At 37.7% G+C, this 27,674-nt stretch overlaps 1 protein-coding gene across 6 annotated transcripts in view; it reads left to right on the plus strand.

The window, feature by feature from the left end:
- LOC127418870 (utrophin-like) overlaps positions 1 to 27,674 on the plus strand; it is a 333,951-nt gene that overhangs the window by 109,897 nt on the left and 196,380 nt on the right. For all 6 annotated transcript variants that reach the window (XM_051659723.1, XM_051659719.1, XM_051659722.1 and 3 more), the window contains 9 exons: positions 722 to 970; positions 3,393 to 3,565; positions 13,031 to 13,181; positions 20,876 to 21,051; positions 21,586 to 21,721; positions 24,643 to 24,792; positions 24,967 to 25,149; positions 26,370 to 26,471; positions 26,633 to 26,747. In XM_051659723.1, the coding sequence (XP_051515683.1) occupies positions 722 to 970; positions 3,393 to 3,565; positions 13,031 to 13,181; positions 20,876 to 21,051; positions 21,586 to 21,721; positions 24,643 to 24,792; positions 24,967 to 25,149; positions 26,370 to 26,471; positions 26,633 to 26,747 (1,435 nt within the window). The remainder of the gene's footprint in view (positions 1 to 721; positions 971 to 3,392; positions 3,566 to 13,030; positions 13,182 to 20,875; positions 21,052 to 21,585; positions 21,722 to 24,642; positions 24,793 to 24,966; positions 25,150 to 26,369; positions 26,472 to 26,632; positions 26,748 to 27,674) is intronic.

A 27,674-nucleotide genomic window follows, 5' to 3' on the forward strand; every position in this document is an offset into this window, starting at 1 on the left:
AATTATATGTTATAAAATGTATTTGGTAACGCTAAGGTTCTATTTCTTATCATTAGTTAATATACAGTATTAGGTATCATGAAGTTTTAAAATACTGTTGTTCATTGTTAGTTAATGTTAGTTCATAATGTATTAACTAGATTTGCCAACTCTTGTATTAGCCGGGACGTCCCCTATTTTATTGTCGCCTATTGTCCGGTATTTTAAGGGTGGCCCTCACATCACCCTACCCACCATAATAATAATTTAGTAAGGCTGTTAAAGGTGCTGTAAGTGATTTTTTTTCATGGAAAATTATGTAAAAAATAGTTCTACTCTCTGAAAGATATTAATGAAATAAGTGTTGTGAGATATCTCACCGGTCTCTGTGACAGTTCTAGTTAAAAAATAAAAAATAAAATTAAATGTGTCAGATGTTTAAAGGGAATTCATTATGGGGGCATTTTCTGTCCCTACACACACACACACACACACACACACATTCACTTCCATTTATTAATGTTTGTGGTAATGAACATTATGCCAAAAATGCTCTTGATTGATCTTAACTTGTACCCCAAATATTCCTTTAAGATGCTACAGTTAAGGAGATTAATTGCCGACAGTCTTGTTCACACATGACCTGAAATTAATTTAAATGTTGTTATATTGACAGCACATTTTGTGAGTGTGAAAGCGTCTAATGTTCCTTCTCTCTCTCTCTCTCTCTCTCTCTCTGCAGGAACTGCACGTTGTCAGAACTCAACCAGTTGTTAAAGTTGCCATCGACTCAACATCATCTTCTCCACAGAGAGCAGACTCATCCCTCTCTCCTCCAGATGAGATGAGTGCTTCTCTCTCTCCGTCCGACTATCTGCTGGACATTAATAAGGTTCTACTGGCCATGGCCGACAAAGAGCTACTCCTGAACTCCTCAGAGCTGAGCGGAGGACTATTTGAAAATTTCTCTAGTCAGGAGGACATGCTCAAGGTTAGAGAGAGAGACAAAGACACTTTGACACTGCTGTTTACTCCATGATAGTATTCCACACACTTTAATATCAGTGGACTAGTTTCAGGGTTGGGAAGCTACTTTAAATTAATAACTCCTTTAGTGTTCCACCTGAAGAAAGTCATCCTGGTTTCAGAAGACATGAGGGTGAGTAAACAATAGATTTGAAAAGGAAAAGTTACTATGGAGAGATACTCTGGAGAGTGAATTTGACCTTGAGCCTTCATGTCCCACTCAAAAAGCCTCCTCATATGTGAATGTCAGGTGTGTTCTGCAAACTCACATTTAGGTCGTGCTCCATTCTGGTATGGAACACCCACTTGTCACGATCCAATTAAATCCCACTGGAGAAAATCAAGATCTGCCCTATAGTTTTTTTGTTGAATATTCTGTTTCACTCCCAAACATAACACATTAAGGCACGGTCACATTTACCTTCACACGGCAAAATAGAGTCATCTCAATGGGAATCTGTGCGATCGTGAATTTCGCGCATTGAACTTCTGGTGGCGAAGACTTTCCCCACATGTACTTAGTGTGGAGTTCAAGTTATGTGATCTTTGACAGGCGAATTCACCACGTTGACAAATATGAAGTTGATTGGTTTGGTGGTGACCTCTGTGTGGGCGGTGCTTCGTACACAGCTACACTGAAGATACTCACTGGACCAGGAAATCAGTTTAGCGGCAGGGTTATTAGTATTTTTTATTTTTTTCACTCTCCCAGAGTATAAAGTGCAACATTAAACAAAGGTTGCTTGGCATTTCGTTTTTTGCTGGTTTCACACCCGCTTAACATCCACCCACGTCACATTCGCCTGAGGAATTTCACTGTGCCAAGGTAAATGTGTCCATGCCATTGTTAAAATATGATGGGATACAAATGCCATTTCATATTGACCTAAAGGCTGCATGTGCAATACAATGTGACGTTTTGTCATGCTAGACTGCTACTAAAAAATAGCAAGGTTCTGGATTAGCAATACTGTTTTGAAAACAGTTATACTATTATAATGCTAATGTTGTCACTTATGAAAGCCTGTTTCTGTCATGTCAAATAAAATAAAAATCCATCATATAAGTCATTATTTTAAGATATTATCTCGTTATTTTGAGAAAATATCTCAATATTTAGAAATAATATATCAACATTTTGAGATAATATTGCATTTTCCAAGATTACCATTAAAAAATAATGACATAATATCTAAAATTATTGAGTTAGTATTCAGGGGTATTGCTTTTTTAGAAGTGACCACCTCAAGTGTGTGTGTATGTATACACCGATCAGCCACAATATTAAAACCACCTGCCTAATATTGTGTAGGTCCCTCTCGTGCCGCCAAAACAGCTCAACCTGCATCTCAGAATAGCATTCTGAGATGATATTCTTCTCAACACAATTGTACAGAGGGATTATCTGAGTTACCGTAGACTTTGTCAGTTCAAATCAGTCTGGCCATTCTCTGTTGACCTCCCTCATCAACAAGGTGTTTCCGTCCACAGAACTGCCGCTCACTGGATGATTTTTGTTTTTGGCACCATTCGGAGTAAATTCTAGAGACTGTTGTGTGTGAAAATCAGCAGTTACAGAAATACTCAAACCAGCCCATCTAGCACCAACAATCATCCATGCGATTATCTAATCAGCCAATCGTGTGGCAGCAGTGCATAAAATCATTCAGATACGGGTCAGGAGCTTCAGTTAACGTTCACATCAACCATCAAAATGGGGAAAAAATGTGATCTCATTGATGTGAAGTGTGGCATCATGAAAACAATGCATTTATGGCTGGAGATGCAAAAAACCAGTAAAACACCACTTGTGACGCTACCACAGTGAGACGCCCCAAAATCATCCGTCTGACGCATGTGTACAGACGGAACACAAGAACGCGTCCAGCCCAAGTCCACAGACTGATGAACTCAATAGCAAAATGTATTACAATGGACAGGATTCCTTAATCTTTGTTAAAGTTAATATAGCTGTTCATTGTTAGTTCATGTTAGTTCATAGTGCACTAAATAATGTTAATGTATACTTTGATTAAAAAAATAAAAAAATAATACAGTATATGTTGGAATTAACATTAACCAAGATTAATAAATGCTGCAAAAGTGTTGTTCATTGTTAGTTCATGTTAAATAATGTTTTTAACTGATGTGAACAAATGGAACCTTATTGTAAAGTGTTACCTAATTATCTTTAATTTTTGGGCCTATTTTGGCAAATATTGAAATGCTAGGAATTACGATTAAATTGATTATTCAATCACATATCATGTAATTAATTGAAATCTGTTAAATTGTATTTTACTAAGTTCTGTTAAGTTTAATCGATTCACAGCCCTAGAGTGGGCAGTGCAAGTTTTTTATTGTATTTTCTGTATCTCTGTTCCTAGAGTATAAAGGAGAGTTTGGAGCGGTTGGGTGAGCAGGTTGAAGTGATCAATGAGCGTCAATCTGACGTGATTTTGGAAGCTTCCAGAGAAGAAATGGCCCAGATATCTGACGCCCTGACACAACTGAACTCAGAGTGGGACAGAGTCAACCGCATTTACAGTCAGAGGAAAGGGTGAGACATTTACACAAGAGTCTGTGTTTTCCTGCAATTCCAAAAATTGCTAAATAATTTTTAGATCCTTAAGTTACACTTAAAATGTTGGAATTTTACAAGTGTAGTTCATCACATTAATTATGGACATGTTGCACTAACATTTGACAACCAGAAAGTGTCCAAATTTCTTTTTGTCTTCATTTTGAACAGCATATTTTATTTATCATTTAAAACCTAACAAATTAATGTTTTGAAATGTTTCGCTTAAAGTGAGCTTAAGCTATCATTCTTTAAAATAAATGCCCCTTGATTTTATTTTTTTTTATTATAATTTTTAATATGATTATTTTATTCAATGTAATATGCAGTATACACTTTGGTTGCAGTGAGTTTGGTAATGTGAGCATTCCAGCTTATATATCCGTTTTCCTCTTATCGAAGAGTGGTTTCCAAATGTAATTTTGCCCATTCATATGCTAATATACTAATGGAAGAGTGCAGGCAAGGCTGTATCCACAATTTCAGGATTGGGGGAGTGACCAAATTTAATAATTCAAGAATCAAATATTAAAAACTCATGTCGGTTGAGTACTTGTCTGGAAATTGGGAGAGGCATGGCCCTGAGTCTAGAAATATGTGTTGATGATTGTTCCATAGAAAAATGTGTTAAAGTATTATGCTATATATCATTTCCATTTTGCATTAAAGGGTTAGTTCACCCAAAAATTAAAATTGAATCTCTTAAAGGGATAATAAACTGTAACTTTAAGAAATTAAACTGCGTTTATGGAACATTTACACAACTATATAGCCATATATCCTAATTCAAAATTCAGTTGTACAGTATTTATACAACATTTTAGTATTTGTTTTAATGAAATTTATGCTGATGTTACAAATTACATTTTAATTAAATAAAAAAAAATAATCATAGTGTCCAGAGAGGAATATATTTGTATTACTTTTTTACATTGCAACACTTTATAATTTCTAAACGGTATAAAGTATTTGTAAAGCATTCATTTATAGTTAATTCAGTATTTGTAAATGCTTGTTCCTGTATTGTTAATACATAAAGTATATACACGTAGTTTACACCAAGCCACAAAGTGGCTGTAGCCCCTATTGTATCTGTTAGATTTCTTCTTATTATTATTCTGGCCGGGAGGCAATGGCAGCCCTATGAACCGTACATAGGAAAATGATCAAATTTGGCACACTGATAGGGGCTGGCATGAGTAGTCACCATAGCAAATTTGGGATCTCAAGGACAAACTGTATAGCGCCACCACCATGTCAAAAATTCACTTTTCTTTTGAACCGTTTGTCTTAGAGACATCTTTTTTTTTTTTTTTGTCTGATTTACTCTCCTCCTGATGGTTCAAATAAATCATGAACCCTTCAAATGAACCCTTACATAAAACTCCACCCATTACTGTGGCCGTCATCTTGGATTATGATGTTTACAGTTTAAAAGTCTCAGGTCCTTCAAACTTTTTCCGATTTGTCCAAACAATGTCTCGAAACATTCTCCAGACTGAGCTGCACAGAAATCACAGTAAACAATTTAGATTTTTGCTTTCGTTTAAAAGTTACAGCATCGCAAAGTTAACCAGGTCGATGTGAAAATATATTTGAGGCTGTATCTCTGCAACAATTTGTCCTATTGAAACAAAACTTACTACGCTCCATTAGGACCATGAGCTGAGGGTACATGCACAGTTTGGAGACAGCGCCATTTATGGGTCAAGATATATTTCTGCCCATAACTTTTGAACCATATGGCCTAAAATCATGAGGTTTGTGTATATGTATTCTGTGGGTCATGAGGATTCCAACGATACCAATTATCCCCATATCAGCCGTACTGCCTCTCCATATTTAATTCTATTAAAATTCTAAATATCTTTGAATGCCTTGATGGATTTGAATAAAAATTGGTACATCTTTGACATCATGTCTTGAGGGTTCCTGAGCAGTTTGTCTTTCTCGCACCTGTTCATCATAAGTCTATGTAGCGTAGTGGTCCGTGTGCCATACGTGTTAACTGTGGAGCTCCTCACTCTGGACAAGTTGTCATCTGTTTAGAAGATGCAATGAACATTGTATCCGGACTGATCTGTCCTTCAGTTGTATTTGATATCAGCCATATCGGATCTCTGCCATTTTGAATTTTATAAAAAATATTGTTACTTTTGAAGGCTTTGTCGGATTTGAATGAAAATTGGTATGCATCATCAACATCATGCCCTGAGGACACCTGAGCAGTTTGGAGGTAACGCCACCTATAGTTACAAATATAACCTACATGTGTACTCACTCTAAATTCAGTTTGTATCTTTTCCACTATTAAAACATGCTGACTGAGTGGCTCAGTGTGTTAATGCACTGGTTTGTAGTTTTGAAGGTCCTGGGTTTGAATCCCCAGCTAGGCAAGTCATCTTGCTTGTTATCTATCATATATAAACTTTTTGTATTCTGCTTACTGAATGGTTTCTGGGCATTTCTCCAATCAAATTTTGATTTTCCTCTTTGTTGAAAAGTTACATGAATACAAAGTTAATAATGGTAACTTCGTCAGGCCAAAGAGGATGCTTATGGGGTGGGGATAAAGTCTTGTACAATCAGGCCAGGAACACACTGAATAAGGAAATCATAGTGGCTAAAAGAAGATACTCCGATAAGCTGAAAAACAAGTTTTCAGCTAATGACCCTGCATCAGTGTGGAGTGACATGAAACAACTTACGAATTACAGGACTCCTGCCCCCAACCCTGTGATGGACCAACAACTGGCTTACGACCTGAATGTGTTCTACTGTAGATTTGAATGTCCCAATCTCACATCCCACATCCACTCTGACCTTCACTCAAACACCAACACCTCCTGCAGTGTGCTCTCCCCACTATGCTTAAGACCCCACTGTCAAGCTCCTGAAGTTTGCAGACAACACCACTGTCATCGGCCTCATCCGAGATGACGATGAGTCTGCATACAGAAGGGAGGTTAAACAGCTGGCTGTCTGGTGCAGTCAAAACAACCTTGAGCTGAACACGCTCAAAACGGTGGAGATGATTGTGGACTTTAGGAGGAACACCCCAACACTCCCCCAGCACCATTCTAAACAGCACTGTGGCAGCAGTGGAGTCATTCAGGATCCTGGGCACTACCATCTCACAGGACCTGAAGTGGGAGACCCACATTGACTCCATTGTGAAAAAGGCCCAGCAGAGGTTGTACTTCCTTCACCAGTTGAGGAAATTCAACCTGCCACAGGCGCTGCTGATACAGTTCTACTCAGCAGACATTGAGTTTACAAAGGACAGTTTGGACTGCTGAGAGGATTATTGGTTGCCTCCTGCCCTCCCTTCAAGAACTATACACTTCCAGAGTGAGTAAAAAGGCTGGAAAAATCACTCTGGACCCCACTCACCCTGCCCACTACCTTTTTGAACTGTTGCCTTCTGGCAGACACTTCAGAGCTCTGAGCACCAGAAACGTCAGGCACAGGAACAGTTTTTTCCCTCAGGCTGTCCATCTCATGAACAATAATTAATGTGCATAGTTTAGTCTTTTTATATTATCCAACACATCCAACCTCTTCTGCCATTACATTCCCTTGCACTGTATATAACCGACTTGTATTTAGATTTGCACTACGTATGTGTATGTGTGTGTGTGTGTGTGTGTGTGTGTGTGTGTGTGTGTATATATATATATATATATATATATATATATATATATATATATATATGTGTGTGTGTGTGTGTATATATATATTGTGTATTATATATACTTTATTTTTATTTTCGATATTTATTTATTTTATTAAATTAATTATTTTTTTTAAAAGTCTTGTTGTTGTTTTGTATTGCTGTGCACTGGAGGGTCCTGTCACCAAGACAAATTCCTTGTATGTGTAAGCATACTTGGCAATAAAGCTCATTCTGATTCTTATGTTTGGCTGTAAAAAATAAAATAATTCTTAGCTTAGTTTGTTCCTTTTGGTGACTGTTAGTCCAGCAGCTGAGTGGAGCAGTGTTTAGAGCCATGAAATGTCAAACGGAAAGTTCCCAGTTTGATTCTGTCTTGAGGCAAGATGCGAGTTGGTGTTACTTTGGTGTGCGTGTCATAAGCATTCTATGTGTTCTTTGGGTTGTGCTTAGTGTTGTGCAGTGGTTGCTATGCTGGCACTTGGCCCTGTAATTGCTGCTTTTGTTTACATCAGTTGATGTAAACCAGTGGCAAAGAATTGTTTGAGAACATTAAGAAGGCGTAAATCCATAATAATAATAAAAGAAGAAATTATTTATATATTTACATATGCATTGAAATGGACATATATTAATGGTTAATTCATGTGTTTATAACTGTTTTAGGAACATTTACTGTTTAAGCAAGTAATGCTTAAAGGCTGTAAAGAACCACTGACTAATTACTAGCTAAGTATTTTTGCGAACAAATTTGAAGTGAGAACTGTTTTTGCCTAATCAAACATTTTTTAATTATCCATTACTCTGGAAAGTTGAGATGGTTATGTTATGGCCATGGCCAACTTGTTTAGTAAGGATGAAAAACCATTATCAACCTGCTTATTAACAAACAATAATAAATTTTTTGCCCCAGTAAATATATATACACTACCGGTCAAAAATTTTGAAACACTTACTCATTCTTTATTATCATTTTTTTTCTTCACATTTTAGAATAATAGTAACGTCATCAAAACTATGGAATAACATAAATGGAACTATGGGAATTATGTTGTGACTAAACAAAATCCCAAATAAATCAAAACTGTGTTATATTTTAGCATCTTCAAAGTAGTCACCCTTTGCCTAGAATTTGCAGACATGTACTCTTGACATTTTCTCAACCAACTTCTTGAGGTATCACCCTGGGATGCTTTTTAAACAGTATTGAAGGAGTTCCCATCTATGTTGGGCACTTATTGGCTGCTTTTCTTTATTATTTGGTCCAAGTCATCAATTTCAAAAATTATTTTTTTTTAGTTAAATTTTAGTTTTATAATGAAATAAATTAATATGGTGGCACAAATATATTTTTGTCTACAAAACTAATTTCAAACATTTAAGAATAAGCCTTCAGATCAAAAGATTTTTAAGATCATGAGAAACATTTCAATCAGGTGTTTCAAAACTTTTGACCGGTAGTGTGTGTGTATATATAATATATATATACAGGTGCATCTCAATAAATTAGAATGTCGTGGAAAAGTTCATTTATTTCAGTAATTCAACTCAAATTGTGAAACTCATGTATTAAATAAATTCAATGCACACAGACTGAAGTAGTTTAAGTCTTTGGTTCTTTTAATTGTGATGATTTTGGCTCACATTTAACAAAAACCCACCAATTCACTATCTCAACAAATTACAATATGGTGACATGCCAATCAGCTAATCAACTCAAAACACCTGCAAAAGTTTCCTGAGCCTTCAAAATGGTCTGTCAGTTTGGTTCACTAGGCTACACAATCATGGGGAAGACTGCTGATCTGACAGTTGTCCAGAAGACAATCATTGACACTCTTCACAAGGAGGGTAAGCCACAAACATTCATTGCCAAAGAAGCTGGCTGTTCACAGAGTGCTGTATCCAAGCATGTTAACAGAAAGTTGAGTGGAAGGAAAAAGTGTGGAAGAAAAAGATGCACAACCAACCGAGAGAACCGCAGCCTTATGAGGATTTTCAAGCAAAATTGATTCAAGAATTTGGGTGAACTTCACAAGGAATGGACTGAGGCTGGGGTCAAAGCATCAAGAGCCACCACACATAGACATGTCAAGGAATTTGGCTACAGTTGTCGTATTCCTCTTGTTAAGCCACTCCTGAACCACAGACAATGTCAGAGGCATCTTACCTGGGCTAAGGAGAAGAAGAACTGGACTGTTGCCCAGTGGTCCAAAGTCCTCTTTTCAGATGAGAGCAAGTTTTGTATTTCATTTGGAAACCAAGGTCCTAGAGTCTGGAGGAAGGGTGGAGAAGCTCATAGCCCAAGTTGCTTGAAGTCCAGTGTTAAGTTTCCACAGTCTGTGATGATTTGGGGTGCAATGTCATCTGCTGGTGTTGGTCCATTGTGTTTTTTGAAAACCAAAGTCACTGCACCCGTTTACCAAGATATTTTGGAGCACTTCATGCTTCCTTCTGCTGACCAGCTTTTTAAAGATGCTGATTTCATTTTCCAGCAGGATTTGGCACCTGCCCACACTGCCAAAAGCACCAAAAGTTGGTTAAATGACCATGGTGTTGGTGTGCTTGACTGGCCAGCAAACTCACCAGACCTGAACCCCATAGAGAATCTATGGGGTATTGTCAAGAGGAAAATGAGAAACAAGAGACCAAAAAATGCAGATGAGCTGAAGGCCACTGTCAAAGAAACCTGGGCTTACATACCACCTCAGCAGTGCCACAAACTGATCACCTCCATGCCACGCCGAATTGAGGCAGTAATTAAAGCAAAAGGAGCCCCTACCAAGTATTGAGTACATATACAGTAAATGAACATACTTTCCAGAAGGCCAACAATTCACTAAAAATGTTTTTTTTTATTGGTCTTATGATGTATTCTAATTTGTTGAGATAGTGAATTGGTGGGTTTTTGTTAAATGTGAGCCAAAATCATCACGATTAAAAGAACCAAAGGCTTAAACTACTTCAGTCTGTGTGCATTGAATTTATTTAATACACGAGTTTCACAATTTGAGTTGAATTACTGAAATAAATGAACTTTTCCACGACATTCTAATTTATTGAGATGCACCTGTAAGTAAAATGCATTTGTATTTAGCCTATTAATTAATAATGTTGGAACAGTATTTTTTTAAACGAACGATTAACTATAAACTGAGACTATAATGAGAATCTAAAAAAAAAAAAAATCAATGAGCAAAGTAAAACATCCATACTCATTACTGTAAATTAAGCATGCTTATATACAGTTGTGCTCAAAAGTTTGCATACCCTGGCAGAAATTGTGAAATTTTGGCATTGATTTTGAAAATATGACTGATCATGCAAAAAAAAACTGTCTTTTATTTAAGGATAGTGATCATATGAAGCCATTTATTATCACATAGTTGTTTGGCTCCTTTTTAAATCATAATGATAACATAAATCACCCAAATGGCCCTGATCAAAAGTTTACATACCCTTGAATGTTTGGCCTTGTTACAGACACACAAGTTGACACACACAGGTTTAAATGGCAATTAAAGGTTAATTTCCCACACCTGTGGCTTTTTAAATTGCAATTAGTGTCTGTGTATAAATAGTATATATAAAAAGACAGTGTGGTTGTTTCAAGGAGCACAATACGACGATACTTGAACAAAAATGAGCTGCATGGTCAAGTTGCCAGAAAGAAGCTAATGCCACAAAAAAGCCTGGTTACAATATGCCCAACAACACCTTGACATGCCTCACAGCTTCTGGTACACAGTAATTTGGAGTGACGAGAACAAAATAGAGCTTTATGGTCACAACCATAAGCGCTATGATTGGAGAGGGGTCAGCAAGTATTGTGCTCCTTGAAACAACCACACCGTCTTTTTCCAGAGCAGCCTGTATTTCTCTGAGGTTACCTGTGGGTTTTCTTTGTATCCTGAACAATTCTTCTGGCAGTTGTGGCTGAAATCTTTCTTGGTCTACCTGACCTTGGCTTGGTATCAAGAGATCCCCGAATGTTCCACTTCTTAAAAAATGATTGAACAGTACTGACTGGCATTTTCAAGGCTTTGGATATCTTTTTATATCCTTTTCCATCTTTATAAAGTTCCATTACCTTGTTACGCAGGTCTTTTGACAGTTCTTTTCTGCTCCCCATGGCTCAGTATCTAGCCTGCTCAGTGCATCCACGTGAAAGCTAACAAACTCATTGCCGCTGTTTTGGCGGCACAATATTAGGCAGGTGGTTTTAATGTTGTGGCTGATTGGTGTGTGTGTGTGTGTGTGTGTGTGTGTGTATGTGTGTATGTGTGTATATATATATATATATATATATACACACACACACACACACACACACACACACACACACACACACAGTACTGTGCAAAAGTTTTAGGCACTTGTGAAAAATGTTGCAAATTGAGGATGTCTTAAATAATGCCATACATTGTTTTCATTTATCACTTAATGTCATACAAAGTCCAGTAAACATAAAAAAGCACAACAATATTCAGTGTGACCACCTTTGCCTTTAAAACAGCACCAATTCTCCTATGTACACCTGGACACAATTTTTCTTGGTTGTTGGCAGATAGGACGTACCAAGCTTCTTGGAGAATTCGCCACAGTTCTTCAATCTATTTAGGCTGTCTCAATTGCTTCTGTCTCTTTATGTAATCCCAGACTGACTCAGTGTTCAGTGGGGGTCTCTGTGGGTGCCATGACATCTGTTGCAGGGCTCCCTGTTCTTCTATTCTAATCTTTTCTATTTGCAAAAGTAGTGTTTGGGAGTCTAACATTTATATTTCATATTGACACACTAACGCTGAAGATATAAATAACCATCTTAACACAAAAGTTTTTGTGAAACATCTTAAGTGCCTAAGATTTTTGCACAGTACTATATATATTTATACACAGTATATTTTTTATTTTGGGGTAAAATGTGTTCCAAACATGTTTTCATGAAAAACTGTTAGTTATTAATGTCCTGCTTTCACAGTGTGCAGGATTTCATAAAGAATATGTCTCTATCACAAGTCTATTAGAAGTGTAGAAGAAAAAAAAAAAATCTGCCTGTTTTCCACTTTGTTACATGTCGCATATGACACAGAGATAAATGTGACCCAGTTTTTGCCCAGTATTGCAGAGGACTCACTGACATGAAGAAGTTTGGAACATCTGCTGTTCAGTGTCAGAGTTTCCTGCTGGCAATACCGGCATGAATATCCTATTGTACATGGTTTAAGCTGGTTCTTGCATTCTGCTCTGCTATTTTTTAATCGTTGGTCTATACAAACATGTACCAGACAAAACCTATGCAAAACCTATACAAACCTGTTCCATTCCACTTCACTGTGTCCAGCTGTTGTAGATCGTAAGAACACATCCTTTGTGAACGGGCCGTAAGCTGCGCTCTGTTTCACGTAGTGATCCGTTGGACAGGGCTGGCCAAACCAAAGTTGTAATCTCCATGGTTGAATCAGAAAGCAGTGAGCGTTGGTTGAATTGAATTTCAGCGTAGTCAGGCATTTGTGCTTGTACTCAAGGATATTAAAATTTGATGCTGATATGAGTGCTTGAGGGTGCTGCGTGTCTGATAGAATTACCAGCGAGTAGTATCAGCACATCTCTTGTGTGAACATGGTGAACATGTTGTTTCTGAGAATGAGATGAAAGGAAATTAACGGTTTGAAATGATCAGACAGATCTGTTCTGCTTAATTGAAGAAATAAGATTAGGTAATGTTGATCATGTTTCTGTTCTGATGTATGTGTGTGTCTGTGTGTTTGCAGGTGTTTTGATCAAGCTGTGGAGGAGTGGAGGCAGTTCCACTGTGACATGAATGATCTTTCACAGCGGCTGAGTGAGACAGAACAGATCCTGGCCGACGGAATCGGACCTGATGGAGTACTGGACCTGGAACGTGCCCGTGCACAGCAACAGGTCAGACAAAGGGTCATAGGTCACAGATAGATGGCAGCAGCTAGAAAGTCTGATGGCCTGCTTTAACGTCTTAAACTATTCGGTTTAGTTTAGACTAAATCTGACTCCATTAATAATTTAATTTTACTCCAGTCATATCAGACCTATAATTTAGACTAAGGTCCTAATCAGTTTCTGATTATCATTCTAGATATGATATTAATTTGTTTTTTTTTGATTACTCCAACCGGACGGATTAATACGCAGATCTCACGATCACGAGGTTGGCAATTCACTTACATCAAAGGTTGCAAGGTTTACTTAGATCATTAGGTCAGGCCGCGAACTGCTTGCTCATAATGAAATGATAGTTTTGCATAGTCACGTACATACAACTTGCTTGGAAGAGTGATAAGTCAGTGACTGACGGTCCCAAAAATGACGTGCCTACTGCTTCTCTCAATATCATTCTTATCCTGGTCATACACTCACCAGACTTCTGTTAATTTACTGGAAAAAAATGAGTTCAGGAAAATCCTAAATAATCAAAATTATCAATTTATTTGTCAGGTAGGATTTATACTTTACATCATTAGATCAATCAATATAAATCAGTCGAAGCCAATTCATGAATGATCAGAATAAGCAAAATAGATTACAAATTAGAGAAACATACCTGGCAGTAGAAACGACACACAGCATTTTGTGTGGGAGATCTGACTTACAGATTTCTCCCAGAAGCTATTACCAGCCTTCCTTAAATACCCAGACAGAATAGTTTTGTTATCGCAGGTGGAGATGTTAACTTTGTGAGAGAGTTTTTATGTTGATTTTCTCAAAAGTTCTTTTGTTTCCTCAGGAAACAATGCTCACTGAGCCGCCTTACGAGCTCGCAAAGCGCAGCGGAACATGCAACGACCGTGCGCTAAGTCTTATCCAATTTACATGAGAGTGGTAATTCTATGCGCAATTTTTGTGCCAGTGCAATGCACAAGTGTGTTTGCACTATCTGTGGGTGTATGCACGCTAACTGTGGATCTATTGTATGTTCATGAAATGGCGCATAGCACAATTTGCTATTTTTCTAAGAAATAGGTCATTGCGCCAAGATGTTTGAGAACTACATATATTCTCGACACAAAGTCTAAACTCAGTTCCTGCATTTGCTGTTTGGAGATTTCACCAGCAGATGATATAAAAAAGCTATCGACCACTTTTAATACTTTTAATGCTAGCCATGAATTGTGTTGATAGATCAATATGATTAATAATATTAATAATGAATTATTATTATAATACGTTTATTTGTTTAGCACCTTTCTAAAGCTCAAGGATGCTGTACAGAAATTAAACAAAACATTAAACAGAGAAACATGTAACAACTATACATAGCAAAGCAATGAAAATGGGAGAGCAGCAAAGCATGTTTCAAGCAGGTGAGACACGGGCGAGCAGGACGAGAGCCAACAGTCCCAGAGTGGCCGATTGAGAACATACACATTCATCAAGGTCTGGAGCAGCGCAGGAAGATTATACTGTCACAGAGCAGAGGATTCATTGCATACAGCCCATTTACAGGACCAGATTTTTATGAATGGGCTGTCTGTCATGGATTTTTGAGGGAGGACCCAAACACAGAGAGTCAATTTTAAGGGCTTTTATTTAAAAGAACAAAAACTCTCACGAGGGAGATAAACCAACAATCTAAAACAAAACCAAGGCAAGGCCAATCGAAGAACAGGAATAAACCCAGCAACTCACAGACAAATGCACAAAACAGTCTGGCAGATATATGAGGGAAGAGGGCACAATATAGAGAGAGGAAATCACATAAGGAGCAGGTAAAACTAATTAACATAACAAGGAATAAACGAGGGAGAGTGATGAGGGAACAAGGAGGCAAAAGCCATGTCCTAACAAACAAGACCAAACAGACACGAATACACATGGTGAAGAAAACCAAACACAGACATGTGCACTCACACAAGACACAAGACTGACAGAAGAGTGCATGGCAAGAGAACCGAAACCGAAGCTATGCACTCACAAAGACGAGACATGGAGCGTGAGTGTCCGGATCCCGACTCAGAACAGAAACCGAACTAGACTGAAGAGTCAGGACCCAGACACAATGCTCCGAACATGAAAATACAAACACAGAACATGGATGCCAGGATCCTGTCACCACACAATAAACATGACCAAAGTGACAGGATCCTGACACTGTCTTTTATTTATATTCACATTGCTTGACATGAAATGGAATATAGAAAAGGATGCAGATGGTGCAATAACCGGAGAAGAACCAGATAATTAAATTGCACTTGATCCAACCCATTAGTGCTTTGCACACGCTATTTCGCCAGCCCACTTGCTACTAGACTTAGCTCTTGCTTGCACAAAAATATAAAAACTTGGTCATGCCCACTGACTTTGCGCATATTACGTATCGCATAGTGCTATGCTTAAGGTATAATGCTCTTAAAATAGGGCCCATTATGTGATATGCTGAGGGTGGTGTGGCGTAGTAAGAAAAATCTGAGCTGACAAATGAAAAAGTTCAAACCCAGTAGAAATGATCTCGATATCACAATGTTTCCTAAATATTGTTTGATAGCAATATACAGGTGCATCTCAATAAATTAGAATGTCGTGGAAAAGTTCATTTATTTCAGTAATTCAACTCAAATTGTGAAACTCGTGTATTAAATAAATTCAATGCACACAGACTGAAGTAGTTTAAGTCTTTGGTTCTTTTAATTGTGATGATTTTGGCTCACATTTAACAAAAACCCGCCAATTCACTGTCTCAAAAAATTAGAATATGGTGACATGCCAATCAGCTAATCAACTCAAAACACCTGCAAAGGTTTCCTGAGCCTTCAAAATGGTCTCTCAGTTTGGTTCACTAGGCTACACAATCATGGGGAAGACTGCTGATCTGACAGTTGTCCAGAAGACAATCATTGACACTCTTCACAAGGAGGGTAAGCCACAAACATTCATTGCCAAAGAAGCTGGCTGTTCACAGAGTGCTGTATCCAAGCATGTTAACAGAAAGTTGAGTGGAAGGAAAAAGTGTGGAAGAAAAAGATGCACAACCAACCGAGAGAACCGCAGCCTTATGATTGTCAAGCAAAATCGATTCAAGAATTTGGGTGAACTTCACAAGGAATGGACTGAGGCTGGGGTCAAGGCATCAAGAGCCACCACACACAGACATGTCAAGGAATTTGGCTACAGTTGTTGTATTCCTCTTGTTAAGCCACTTCAGAACCACAGACAACGTCAGAGGCGTCTTACCTGGGCTAAGGAGAAGAAGAACTGGACTGTTGCCCAGTGGTCCAAAGTCCTCTTTTCAGATGAGAGCAAGTTTTGTATTTCATTTGGAAACCAAGGTCCTAGAGTCTGGAGGAAGGGTGGAGAAACTCATAGCCCAAGTTGCTTGAAGTCCAGTGTTAAGTTTCCACAGTCTGTGATGATTTGGGGTGCAATGTCATCTACTGGTGTTGGTCCATTGTGTTTTTTGAAAACCAAAGTCACTGCACCCGTTTACCAAGAAATTTTGGAGCACTTCATGCTTCCTTCTGCTGACCAGCTTTTTAAAGATGTTGATTTCATTTTCCAGCAGGATTTGCACCAAAAGTTGGTTAAATGACCATGGTGTTGGTGTGCTTGACTGGCCAGCAAACTCACCAGACCTGAACCCCATAGAGAATCTATGGGGTATTGTCAAGAGGAAAATGAGAAACAAGAGACCAAAAAATGCAGATGAGCTGAAGGCCACTGTCAAAGAAACCTGGGCTTACATACCACCTCAGCAGTGCCACAAACTGATCACCTCCATGCCACGCCGAATTGAGGCAGTAATTAAAGCAAAAGGAGCCCCTACCAAGTATTGAGTACATATACAGTAAATGAACATACTTTCCAGAAGGCCAACAATTCACTAAAAATGTTTTTTTTTATTGGTCTTATGATGTATTCTAATTTGTTGAGATAGTGAATTGGTGGGTTTTTGTTAAATGTGTGCCAAAATCATCACAATTAAAAGAACCAAAGACTTAAACTACTTCAGTCTGTGTGCATTGAATTTATTTAATACACGAGTTTCACAATTTGAGTTGAATTACTGAAATAAATGAACTTTTCCACGACATTCTAATTTATTGAGATGCACCTGTATACTGTACAATGTACTGATGACTGAATTTTTTTTATGGAAAAGTGATTCACAAACTATTGAAAAAGTAATTAAAAGTTCTTTTGATGTAAAACAATGTTCCAAAATAAAGGTCGACATATCGTGCATTCGAAGATTTTTATAGCTGAACATTCATATGCATTGCAGTAAATCAAATGTATCAGAAATAAATAACTACGATTACAAAAATACAATTTTATCCACTATTGAATACAGTCTGCTATAGGTTTTTTTTTTTTTTTTTTTTAAATCAAAACCAAAGATTTAAGCTTCTCTCTGTGTAGTTGAACATCATAGGTGTTTGCTTCGATTTTGTATCATATCCCTCCATCATGAAATTCTTTCACGTATTTGATGTAGCTTTGCATGGGAGACCTTTTTGGCAACTAGATATAATTATAGAAATGCACATTTAATCCAGACATTACTTGATAATTCCTGAGGTAATTCCTCAGGAAAGATGTTTGTTACATTAGTTCTCTTGTTTGATGTGTGAAATTGTGTTTTATGATAGTGACAAAGTAGCTTCTTCCCCTCCAGTGAACACAATGTTGAAAAACTCAAACAATTACATTTGTTTGTTAGACTCATGCATGGTGAAGTGTGTTTGGGTCAATGGGGTGTATGAGAGCATTTGAGCAATGTGTTTAATTGCTTTTATCTGTGATGTGTGTGTGTGTGTGTGTGTGTAGTGTCTCTCTGTCTCTGTAAGTGCTGGGTGTGTCGAATGTGAAATTGTCCTCAAATACAAATTAAGGTCAGTCTAATTTCTTGCCGTCTTTTGCATATGAAGAGAAGTGGCAACTTGCTGGTTGTCAGTTTGGCGCGTTAGATACACTTTCAAGTCAACTGTCCCACAGTGTGTCTTAATCTTTTTAGATTTAAGATTCAAATAGCTTTATTGGTATGGTAAAAAACTGCCAAAGCATAGTAACATAAAATATATATACATACACATTTACACACACATACATGCACTTAAAGGAAAAAAGATGTATAAAATAGTCATATAAAATAAAAGCAGCTTGTTGTGTTTTCCATTTTACTGTATGCTTGTGGGACATGCATGTGTTTCAGTTATTGTCTGGTCTTGGTCCTGTTCCACTGGTTGTCCTTTTGTCATGGGAGGACTTAGCATATCTCGCAGCCAGTAGGTATGAAATTTTGTCTTTGTGTTGAATCCAATTATAGTCTTTGTGGTTGGTTGTGAAGTGGGAAAAACATGTTTCCCTAATCTGTGCATATTTAGGGCATGTTGGTAAAGTGCAGTTCTGTATCCACCTCATTTTGTACGTAGTGCAGGCACAGCCAGTCTTCTTTTGGTAGCCAGGTCTGTCTGTGTCTGCCCGTCTCTATGGCGAGGTTATGTTCACTGAATCTGTACACACAGTACATGGTCAGGACTTTTCTTAGTTTAGGCTCGGTCACTGTGCTCAGGTATTCTGCCAATTTGCATTCTCTGTTTAGGGACAGATAGCATTCCAGTTTACTTTGTTGAGCTGTTGCTCTTGTCCATTGTTTTAGAGGTTTTAATCATTCGATTTGGTCTAGCTGGGGTTTTGTTCTGCATTTCAGCTGGATATGTTTTGGATTGTAAACTCAGGTCTAAGACTACCTGGCTGAAAGGGCTTCTCTCTGGGGTCAGCTCTTGGTATGTTAGGGCTTTGTGATAAAGGGTCTGTGTATCACTTTTTGTTTTTAGTTGGGCATTGAATTTAATGGTTCAAGTTTTGCCTGTATTGTGGGTAGGGCTAGTCGATTTATTGAATATTTGCTAATATAGAATCGTGATGATTTTGCTGGCAATGTAAAATCAAGCAATATTGTGAATAATGCAATGATTTTAATAGGGATGTGCGGAACGACTAATTTCACTGAGGTTAAAAAGAAATTGTGGAGTCGACTAGTCTAAAAATAAAGAAACTCTCAGAAAACAGTCAAAAAACTGTGTTTATGTGACCCATTTAAAATACTTCCAACAGCCAAATCCGATGCTAAATTCCGCTGAATAGGGGCATTTATCTGCAACGCGCTTGCTTTACATTATCATCATTAGGCTACATTAAATGTAGAACATGACACGCATTCACTGAATCAATGGTAGCGAAAACAGGCTTATTTTTTGAAAACAATTGAATGAATAGTGCAGGACCAATAGAGCAACCCTAATGGCCTGTTCTAAACAGAAATCATCAAGTGAAAGTTACTTAACATATTAAAACAGTCAGGACATTGTTGAAAATAATTAAAATGTAAAATTAACATGACAGTAATTTAAGCGCAGCCTTTGTAAAAAAAATATAAAGCCAAACATAAATGTGTAAAAATTCTAATCGTTTAATGGGTAAACATATTGACCGACTAGTAATTCCAGTTGTGACTAGCAGCATCAGAACGGTTTAGTCGACTAGTCTCGCACATCCTTAGATTTCCATTCGCTTTTTTTTTGTATATTGGAAAAGCAAAGTGCTGCAGATTCACACATTCACACAATTCCAAACATTTGTGTCTGTGTAAGTTATTATACAAATATATAAATCCAACACCATATCACAGAAAAGCAGGAGATGACTGTGTTTTAATACCTACAAATACAAAATAAAAGCTCCAGGTGAAGGTTAAAGTAAATATGACCGAAATAAATGTATATTGTACACAACAAATCTAATCCTCGTAATAATAAAAATAATAATAATAATTCAGTATTATATTAATAAACCTGACAGGCCCCAAAATAATGGGAAAACTTGAAACATCTCTTCACACACCCTGTTCAAACACAATTATTTATTTATAATTTTTTTTTTTTGTGTGTGTGTGGAAAAGTCGTTAAATATTTTGTTTTATTTTTTTTTATTTTTTTTTTTATTACTATATAGTTGTATATTGGTGCATATAAATTAAAACGATTTAAAGGTGCAATCAGTAATGTTTTTCCTTATATAAAAAGTTTTACTTCTACTGAAATGAATAGTAATTTTGAAACATAAGTATGAAATCATGACCACTCATGTGAGCTGAAGAGTTCAGTCATATCAGTAACCTTATAAAAGCTCTTTTATTCTACATGGTACGGGGGCGCCTTCATGGGGGCGGCCATGTTAGGATCACATGACCAGCTGAATACTTCTTGCTTAATCTCAGTAACTCCCCTGTTATTGGACACTTTAATTCATGGATTAAATTAATTCTGGCTTACTGTGCATAGTCAATTTCTACAACGGCACTGGTAAATGAAAACTTCTGTGTTTGAATGATGCAGCATCCAGGCCACTAGGTGTCACTCTAAGCCAATGTAAGTTTCTTCGACACTTAAAAAAAAAAATTACTGAGTGCACCTTTTAAATATCCTTCTTTGTGATTGTTTAGTGAAAAAAAGCAGAAAACATACCTTCATTATATTCAACTTGTTTTTTCACTTCATCCGTTAAACTTTTTTATTCTACTTAAGAAGTCTCTGATATGTTTCCATACAGAAAGCTGAATAAACGTGTGTTTTGTTTGTGTGTAGGACCTGGTGGAGAGTTTGGCATCTCATCAGTCTGTTGTGGTGTTGTTGAGCCAGACTGGAGAACACATCATCAGTCAGCTCTCATCTCCTGATGGTGCTCTGCTGCAGGAGAAATTGGACACTCTGAGACACAGCTGGACACAAGTCCAGAGACAAGTGTCTGACCGCCAGCGCAGGTTACCATGATGACAACACTTACACCACCACTCCTAGCAACCACATTCACAGATGTAAAATGGTGTTCAGATGCTCTAATTCCACTTGTAAAAATGCTTCTGTTTTGCATTTTAGTAATTGCAATTTTCTTTACAATTTATATATGGAGCATAACAGTGAAAAGATAAATTGAAACATTAAAATGTTTTTCAGAATTTCTATTACTATTTGGTATGTTGCCATTTTGTTTTATTGACCGCATGCTTTCGAGCTCCACCTGAACTCCACAGGTTTGTGCATGATTTAGTGCGGAATCTTAAATATTCAATCTCAATTTCACGGCATACCATTTTTGAGGTTTATTATTATTATTATTATTATTATTATTATTATTATTTTTTTTTTTTAATCCTAAAACTTTTTGTTTGCTACCAGGTTCAAATTAGATTTTGAATCCCAGACTTTCAATGTGGACTCAGACTTTTGAACCCCACTCTATATTCAAAACACTGATTTTATGTTGTATTAACGATGTCATTTTGTTGTTTGGGTAGGTTGATGGGTGAAGATCCAGCCGTGATGGATGTCATTCAGCGTTCTGCTGATCTGGCTCAGTGGCTGGAGCAGACGGAGGTTGCCGTGGCGACATTACCCATCTCTGCTACTGACAAGAACCTCAGAGAGCTCAAGGTTCGACATACTCGCTTACGTCAAGCTTGTCCTGGTCAGGCCAGTAGTACAGATTTATAATGGCCTTACCAATATTTTCTCTGGCCCCATAATGAATTTAATTTCAATAAAATAATTATATGTAACGTTTGCATTTCATCTTGAATTTGATCATATTTAGACATCATTAGAAAAAAAAAAAACAAACAAAAAAAACATTTGATATAATTTTCAATTCAGTAAAAACACGGCATTGTATTTATTTCAGGCATCAAAATTTAATAACTCAATAGAGTAAATTAATTAAAATGGCAATAAAACAAACAGCAATAAACAGATTTGAAAAGTAATGAACAGTGATAATACAATTTACAAACAGAGGACTTTGCAGTGGAAACTTGCAAGTTTTTGCAAACATCAAAATTCAAATCAGTGACATAAACAGCAATAATGTGGACTCTAACTTTGATCTTTTGATCTGAATGTGCATGATTTTTATTCGACAAAAGAAAAAATGCTCCGCATTATAATACACAAATTCATTGTGTGTGCGTGTGGTTGTTCTGCATTGAGATGTGCCCACCCCATAATTTCTGGTTGATTTTATTTGCCAAATAAAAAAAATAAAAATAGATAAAAAAACGCTCTGTGTTATAGTCTCACCCATTCGTTTCCTATGGCAGGTTGTGTGTTCAAATGGCAAGTCTAGGAAAAGTCACCAAGTCTTGTACAGTTCTGATGAAAACGATTTTTAATTTTAAAAAGAATGTCAAATGGGTCAAAAAAGACCAGAACAATAACCAAGGGTTAAAGTACAGTCCAGCTCACCATTTAAAAAAAAAAGTAGTTTGCTTCACTAGTTGCTATTAACAGAAGCTAACCACATTTAATGTTTTAGTCTAGACATATGACAGAAGATCTAGACAGGTGGTGCTGGAGAGGAGGAGGGCTTCACAGAGAAAAGCGCACTGTAGTGAAACCGGCTTACCTGCAAACAACTGAGGCAATTAAAATGTTAGACAAAGAGAAAGTACGCAAGTTGATTGGCAAACAGATTACTTGCAGCAGACCTACACTATATTGCCAAAAGTATTCGCTCACCCATCCAAATAATTGAATTCAAGTGTTCCAATCACTTCCATGGCCACAGGTGTATAAAATGAAGCACCTAGGCATGCAGACTGCTTCTACAAACATTTGTGAAAGAATGGGCCGCTCTCAGGAGCTCAGTGAATTCCAGCGTGGTACTGTGATAGGATGCCACCTGTGCAACAAGTCCAGTCGTGAAATTTCCTCGCTGCTAAATATTCCACAGTCAACTGTCAGTGGTATTATAACAAAGTGGAAGCGATTGGGAATGACAGCAACTCAGCCACGAAGTGATAGGCCATGTAAAATGACAGAGCGGGGTCAGCGGATGCTGAAGCGCATAGTGCGCAGAGGTCGCCAACTTTCTGCAGAGTCAATCGCTACAGACCTCCAAAGTTCATGTGGCCTTCAGATTAGCTCAAGAACAGTGCGTAGAGAGCTTCATGGAATGGGTTTCCATGGCCGAGCAGCTGCATCCAAGCCATACATCACCAAGTGCAATGCAAAGCGTCGGATGCAGTGGTGTAAAGCACGCCGCCACTGGACTCTAGAGCAGTGGAGACGTGTTCTCTGGAGTGACGAATCACGCTTCTCCATCTGGCAATCTGATGGACGAGTCTGGGTTTGGCAGTTGCCAGGGGAACGGTACTTGTCTGACTGCATTGTGCCAGCTGTGAAGTTTGGTGGAGGGGGATTATGGTGTGGGGTTGTTTTTCAGGAGCTGGGCTTGGCCCCTTAGTTCCAGTGAAAGGAACTCTGAATGCTTCAGCATACCAAGAGATTTTGGACAATTCCATGCTCTCAACTTTGTGGGAACAGTTTGGGGATGGCCCCTTCCTGTTCCAACATGACTGTGCACCAGTGCACAAAGCAAGGTCCATAAAGACATGGATGAGCGAGTTTGGTGTGGAAGAACTTGACTGGCCTGCACAGAGTCCTGACCTCAACCCGATAGAGCACCTTTGGGATGAATTAGAGCGAAGACTGCGAGCCAGGCCTTCTCGTCCAACATCAGTGTCTGACCTCACAAATGCGCTTCTGGAAGAATGGTCAAAAATTCCCATAAACACACTCCTAAACCTTGTGGAAAGCCTTCCCAGAAGAGTTGAAGCTGTTATAGCTGCAAAGGGTGGGCCGACGTCATATTAAACCCTATGGATTAAGAATGGGATGTCACTTAAGTTCATATGCGTCTAAAGGCAGATGAGCGAATACTTTTGGCAATATAGTGTATCAGCGTGCAAAATGTAGAGTCTTATGACTGAACATAAAGTCATTTAAGGGCTATACTCTATTTTTTTGATACATTATAAATAAAAAAACAGGATTTATCTGGAACTAAAACAAAAAGGGTCTTACATTAGGGAGAAAGCATCAGACATACATTAACTCTAAATGCAACTAATAAAACTAGAAAACATCCTAATTTTTAACTGAATCAAAACATTGGCAGCAGAATTTAAATGAATATTTATTGGCTACATAAAAGATGATGTTAAATGCCACACAGGGACTTCTTGGAGCACTATTGAATGACTGCATGTCTGTGAAGGATGACTCGAATGAATCCGTAAATCAGCCGATTAAACCAATTCAACTGCAACAAAGCTCTCCGTGCTACTTGCGAGAGACATTTTAGGAGGGCATGCTATCTAATGGCATCTAATTAATGAAAACGGTGATGTAGCGCTTAGGAAAAGCTTTTGACATAAATAAAATAAAATAAAAATGTCAGTACTGTCGATGTAGTGAAGTTTAGTTAGTAGTGAATATATTTAAACACACCACACTGAGTTACCGCTAAATTCAGCTTAACATCTCTGTCTCCGTCTCTGTGTCTGTCTTTCTTTCAGGCTCTGACAGAGGAAATGGATGGTCAGAATGAGATGTTATCATGGCTGAATAAGACTGGCTCTCAGATCTTGTCAAAATCCATTCTGAGTTCCCAAAATAGAGACACTCATGTGAATAAACTACGCCAGATAAACATCAGCTGGAGTAAAGTATGAAACCACCTCCATATCACACAATCCAGCCACTCCGTTTCTGTCTGTCTGTCTCGCTCTCTCTCTTTCTCTTTCTCCTTTTCTCTCTATCTGTGTGATTGACTGTCATAATGGACACCTGCCAAGTGTTATGGATTGTCATTGTGTGTGTGTGTGTGTGTGTGTGTCCAGGTGAGCCGTGAGTTGCTGGATAAGGTGCGTGAGGTGGAGGGGCGTCTGAACACACACACACAGGTCCAGGACGAAAGCAGGCTAACATCATACGGGCAGTTCCAGGATCGCATAAACAGACTGGGTGACTGGGTTTACATCACCAGCCAGTCAAAGAGTGATGTCACACCCACTGAGACACAGGTCAGTCAGTTTTAGACTAACACTAGTCCTGGACAGTGTCACAAATTAAAAAAAAAAAAAAAAAAAAACTTTTTTTGATTAAACCTTGTGCGTCAATTTAAAAAAGTTACTCAGAGGTCCTTTGAGGACAAAAATGTCTGTGTCAAAAAACTGCCATAATAATATTATATATTAATATTATTTTCCACTTTCAATTAGTTAATTTTTTTAACCAACATCAGTCCTGATCAGAACAACCAAATATTCATTCATGTTCAGGATTTTAACCCTTTAAATGCCAGTTTGTTTACATAATGCCACTGTTGTTTTTTATACACGCACACACACACACACACACACATTTCTCAATACACACATACAAAACACACTCTGACATCTATACCAACACACCCACACAATTTTAGCTGCATTATTTATTCAACTGGTCTGCAGTGCTCTATAATACAGTAAACAGAAAATAGGGAAAAAGCATGTATTTGCTCCATAGGCTAAACATGAGAAAAATGGCGCCATCTGGTGGAAAATATAAAAAAATAATAATTTTGAAGCCAGGGCTTCGGAATGAAAGCATAATATAATAGAATTCATGATTTGATGCTTTAATGGCACTGGGATCAAATATTGCAGTTTTAATGGGTTTCAATGGGGACATTTTTGTCCTGAAGTTCCTGAGTGTAACTATTTTGTGTACGCAGTGTATTATAGATGTATTATAGGAAGTGAGGTTGAAATATCAAAATTCCCCCCAAAATACACACCTTAGGCAAAATTTATGCTGTTGGCATTAACAGCCAAAATGATTGAAAAAACTAAAATGAAAAAGACAAAAATGTCTCGAAGGTCGCACAAGGGTTAAGAGGCAATAATTGCCCCCACTGGAATTGATTTTCAGGGGCATTTTTGTGCCATATAAAAAAACAATTAGTCTGAGAGTCTATTTTTGTAATTTTTTTTATCTGAACAATTAAGGCTGTTATCTATAAAATCAAATCAACAAAAAACCAAAAGAGATATTTAGAGATAAGAGATATTGGACAGCTACAGGTAACTAAACCAATCACTAGATCGGTGGATGCTGTTGAGATCCAAAAATTACAAAAGTATCATACAAGTAGTCCATTTGAATCTTCTGAAGCCATACGACAGCTAAAATCTTGCCCTCAGCTCTCAAATAATTCTAGAGTATTGTCTCCTGAGATCTGACATACCTGTGTGTGTAGGTTCTGGAGATGTCCATGCGAGAGCAGAAGCGAGAATTGGAGAAGTTATTGTCATACTCCATCGAGCTCCAGAGGAAACAGCTGCTGTTACCACAGGAAAAGGTTTCAGTCGCCCAACAACTTTACAGATTACTGAAGAACACATGACTCTACTACATTCAACACTTTGAGTGGTTTTGTCAAGTCACTTTTTTGAATGTTACACAAGGATAGAGAGGGTACATCAGAATTTAACTGAATTGTGTGTTTGTGCGTGTTTATAGAGTAAAATTGAGCAGCTTGCAGTGGATTGGAAGGCTCTGGATGTCAGATTGAAGGAGACACCACAACAGTCTTTGTCGCCATGGACACAACAGGTTGATCAGCAGCAATTTACAGGTGAGTTCAGTAAAGACAGGTGAAATGGACACACACATACACACTTTGTTCAGTAAAAAAAGTTAAATAAATTAATAATTACGTAATAAATTAGCAATCTCTTTCTTGATCTGAACAAAATTGGCGTCATTTTAAAGCTTAGAATCTGGACTTTACAATGCTTATAGCTGATCATACCAATTCTGAAATAATGCCTTCTGATTTGCTGACAAATAATTGTTTTGTTCTTATCATTTGCAAATTTATCATCACAACTATTATATTCAGAGTTGGTAAAACCTTAAAAAAAGATGAGATAGGCATGTGTTATCATTGGAAAGGTCTCAATTTGTAGAATGAAATGATCGAATTTGTTTCACTCAGTGTACAAACTGCAATGTGTATTAGTGTATGAAATTCCCACTGACACACGTAAATATATACACAGATCAACTACATCATTAAAACCATCTGCCTAATATTGTGTAGGTCCCCCCTCGTGACGCCAAAACAGCTCAACCCGCATCTCAGAATAACATTCTGAGATTATATACTTCTCACCACAATTGAGTGGTTATCTGAGTTACCGTAGACTTTGTCAGTTCAAACCAGTCTGGCCATTCTCTGTTGACCTCTCTCATCAACAAGGCATTTCCATCCACAGAACTGCCGCTCACTGGATGTTTTTTTGGCACCATTTGGAGTAAATATTAGAGACTATTGTGTGTGAAAATCCCAGGAGATCAGCAGTTACAGAAATACTCAAACCAGCCCATCTGGCACCAATAATCATCCATGCGATTATCTAATCAGCCAATCATGTGTCAGCAGTGCAGTGCATAAAATCATGCAGATACGGGTCAGGAGCTTCAGTTAATGTTCACATCAACCATCAGAATGGGGAAAAAATGTGATCTCAGTGATTTGGACCAAGGCATGATTGTTGGT

This window comes from Myxocyprinus asiaticus, chromosome 28 (genome assembly GCF_019703515.2).
Source record: "Myxocyprinus asiaticus isolate MX2 ecotype Aquarium Trade chromosome 28, UBuf_Myxa_2, whole genome shotgun sequence".
NCBI lineage: Eukaryota > Metazoa > Chordata > Actinopteri > Cypriniformes > Catostomidae > Myxocyprinus > Myxocyprinus asiaticus.